The sequence below is a fragment of the Myotis davidii genome, unplaced genomic scaffold (assembly GCF_000327345.1).
Source record: "Myotis davidii unplaced genomic scaffold, ASM32734v1 scaffold606, whole genome shotgun sequence".
Lineage (NCBI taxonomy): Eukaryota > Metazoa > Chordata > Mammalia > Chiroptera > Vespertilionidae > Myotis > Myotis davidii.
Genome location: NW_006298635.1, coordinates 492,766 through 495,987, shown reverse-complemented (window position 1 = coordinate 495,987; position 3,222 = coordinate 492,766). Strand labels below are relative to the sequence as shown.

General features: G+C 56.3%; 1 protein-coding gene across 1 annotated transcript in view; it reads right to left on the bottom strand.

The window, feature by feature from the left end:
• KIF2B (kinesin family member 2B) overlaps positions 1–1,625 on the bottom strand; it is a 5,200-nt gene extending 3,575 nt beyond the window's left edge. Inside the window, exon 1 of the mRNA XM_006774458.1 lies at positions 386–1,625. Within this exon, the coding sequence (XP_006774521.1) occupies positions 386–1,625 (1,240 nt within the window). The remainder of the gene's footprint in view (positions 1–385) is intronic.
• Positions 1,626–3,222: the final 1,597 nt, after the last annotated feature.

Sequence of the window (3,222 nt, the reverse complement as noted above, 5' to 3'; positions counted from 1 at the left end):
CCTCAGTCTGCATAGGTGGTGGTGTTTTCAGAAGTGCCTCCCTCTGGAGGGACATTTCTGGATTTCTGATGTGATTCTCCAACATCCTGGGCACCTCATGTCCAACCCGAGACAGACAGCTCTGGGGGGGCCTGAAATCTAGAGTCAATTCTTTCACTCGATTTGCGTATCTTAAAGTGTTGAGGGTGTTTTCGCAGGAGGACATCCCTGGAGAGATGGTAGCGATCATGCACGTGGAGGAGTTCTGCCCGATAAAGGAGTCGCGGAGCATGTGTGTGAGTTTGCTGGCTCGGAATGGGGTGTGAGCCTTGTTCTGCCCCAAAGCCCGGATGCACTCCTTGAGCGCCAGGAGACTCTTGTTAATGTCCGCCCCTTCCAGCTGCCTCTTCCTGTTGGCCTTGGCAGTCGGCTCCCCTCAGGTCCTCCACACAACACACCTCCCGCTCCTGCAGCCCCACCACGTGGACTTGCTGACTGCCATCCTCCAGGACCTGCAGCTGCTTCTTGCTGTTGAGCAGATCGAACACCTTGCCCCCGTAAATCTCAAAGAACGTGCCATAGACTTTGAGGCCCAGCTTCTCGTAGGCAGGGGTGTTGAGCAGGAAGAAGACGTCCTGCGCCGCCAGGGCGTAGATGCCTTTGGAACAGCTCTGGGCCTTGCCCAGGAAGGCCCCGCCCATGGTGTGCGTTTTCCCGCTGCCCGTCTGCCCGTAGGCAAAGCAGGTGGCCATGCCCCGGCGGAAGACCGACTCCACCAGCGGCTGGGCCGTGAACTTGTACACCAGCTCGTTGGAGGCCGTGTCGTCGAAGGCGTGGTCGAAGCAGAAGGTCTGGTTCTCCAGGTAGCGCGTGAGGTCCACCTTCTGCTTGGACTCGTGCACCAGGACCACGTGGGCCGAGGGGATGGTGATGATGTCCAGGTCCTTCATGGCCGCCTCGTGCTGGTTGAGGGGCCGCTTCCGCACGCAGACGCAGATGCGCCGGTCCCCCCGCGGCGGCCCCAGGCGGGACACCTCGCTGCGGTCCAGGTCCAGGCGCCCACGGTACTCCTCGATCATGCGCATGACCTCGTGGTGGGGGTTCCCCGCGTGCACATCCAGGGCGCGCTGGGCTCGGATCGCCACCTGCAGCTGGCGGCGCGTCTCCCGCTGCTGTTGCAGCTTCTCAATGCTCCGCAGGCAGGGGGACTTTTTCCACTTCACCAGGCAAGGGCTGCCGGGGACCGTCACAGCCAGGCTGTCCCCGGAGGGGGTCTCGTTTTTCGGGGGGATCCTGGCGATCCACCGCGTGGCCACGTGTTGGTCCCCGATGGCCGAAGAGGGCGCGAGAGACAAGGAGGACAGCGACCTGGACCGCGTGGCCTGCTCCGCCGAGGTCAGCGATGGGTTCAGGAGGAAGATCGTCTCCAGGTCGATCTTCTTGCCTTTTTTGACGCCTTCTTCCACCCACTCGACCGTGACCCAAGTGTTTTCTCGTTTGAACTCCGTGACGACAGCGAGGTGGATCCGCCCGTCGCTGCGCTGGATCGCCACGCAGACGCCCACCTGGACGTCCCGGAAGGGGGCCATCAAGGGTTTCAAGGACGCGAGGCGCCGGGCGGCAGGGAGGCACAACTGGCTGGTCATCGCGGAGGATGGAGGTGTCAGGACTCGCGTCTGGGGGTCCTTGGGGTTGGAGCATCAGGACCTGAGCCCAAGCCAGTCTGAAGTGCCCCCGGCACTGAGCGCGCCTGCGTTTGCACCTGCCTTTGTGACCCGCCAGCCAGCACTGGGGTCCGCCTGGGCCCCCCGCGTCACAAAGTGGGGAGAAGGGCCAAGGGCCTCCAGGTGAAAGGTGGATGGAAAAAACCACATCTGTGGTGCTAGGTGCCAATGCAATGGCAGCCGGAAGAGAGACATTGTTCTCCGCCACTGGGGGCGCAGGGACCGGCGTTGGGTACACAGTCCATGGATCTGTGCGCTTCAGTGTTAGAAATAGTCTTTCTGAAGTCTTCGCCTGTCCTCTCAAAGCTAAGCGCTTTAGTTGAGAACAGGTGAGCGCTCCCTTCAACTTCACCCCCCAGCGATCGGAGGGAGCGAGTGAAGGTGAAGCTATTGGAGCATCCCAGGCTTCAGCTGACTGTCCCGGAGAACCCCTCAGGCGTGCCATCTTCCCGGCACCCACCCTCCGGACTTGTTTACGGTGGTGGCTTAACATCCAGTGGTCTTTCTCAGCACACAGTCAAAATGAGTCGGACGCGGGGAGTTCTTCTTCTGATAATTGGCGAATACTAGGCAACTTCCTTTGGCACATCTGGGTTTTCAAACTCAAGCTATTTATCATATGGGCTCTGACAGCTATAAAGTGAGTCTTGTTGTACTGACAGAAGCCAAAACAGGTCTTTGTCTCCTCCTCCTCCTCTTCCTCCTCGTCCTCCAATCTTCACTTGGAGTTAGGTAGGCCTTTCCCAGCCCCTGGAAGTCTTCTGTAACTGTGCCATCTTTCAATCTCCTCACCAGTGATGACGTCGTTTCCCTGGGCAACCTCATCCTGTCAAGGGCTCGGTCTTTTTCTCACATTATCCCCGGTGTTATTTTAACAGGTCATTTCTTCTTAATCCCCTGCTTACGAACTTGTCAGCAGCTCTCCATCATCCTAATTGATCAGCACAAACTCCACAAGAGGCCACATGATGCATCTGGCCTTCTTTCCTATGTTTTCATCCTCCATCTTTACTGCCGTCCTTACTCAGTCTACAGTGAGCCATACTGAAGAACTTGAGGTCCTTCAAACTCAGCACTTTCAAATTACTAAGTTTTAGTCCGGTGCTTCTCAGTATTGGGGTGCATGACATTCACCTACAGGGCTTGTTCAAACACAGATTGCTGGGCCCCACCCCTTCTGGATCCACTAAGTATGAGGTAAGGTTAGCTTGTAACAACTTCCCAAGTGAAGCTGGGGCTGTTGGCTCTGGGAGCACACTCTGAGAATTACTGGCTAGCCCTCTGAGCAGAATAGCCTCTCTTTCCTGCATCATTTTCTTGAACTCTTCAATCCCATCTCAAATGGTACTACCTCTGGGAAGGATACTCTGTTGATAATGATCAGTCAAAATACTCTTAAACTGAGACATCTCTTCCTAAGAAATAAGATCTATTACTAGTTGGGTTTGTTTGGTCAGGGGGACCTATAACCTTCATTTTCAGTAGTGACTATTTAAAAAAAAATCCCATAGGTTAACAT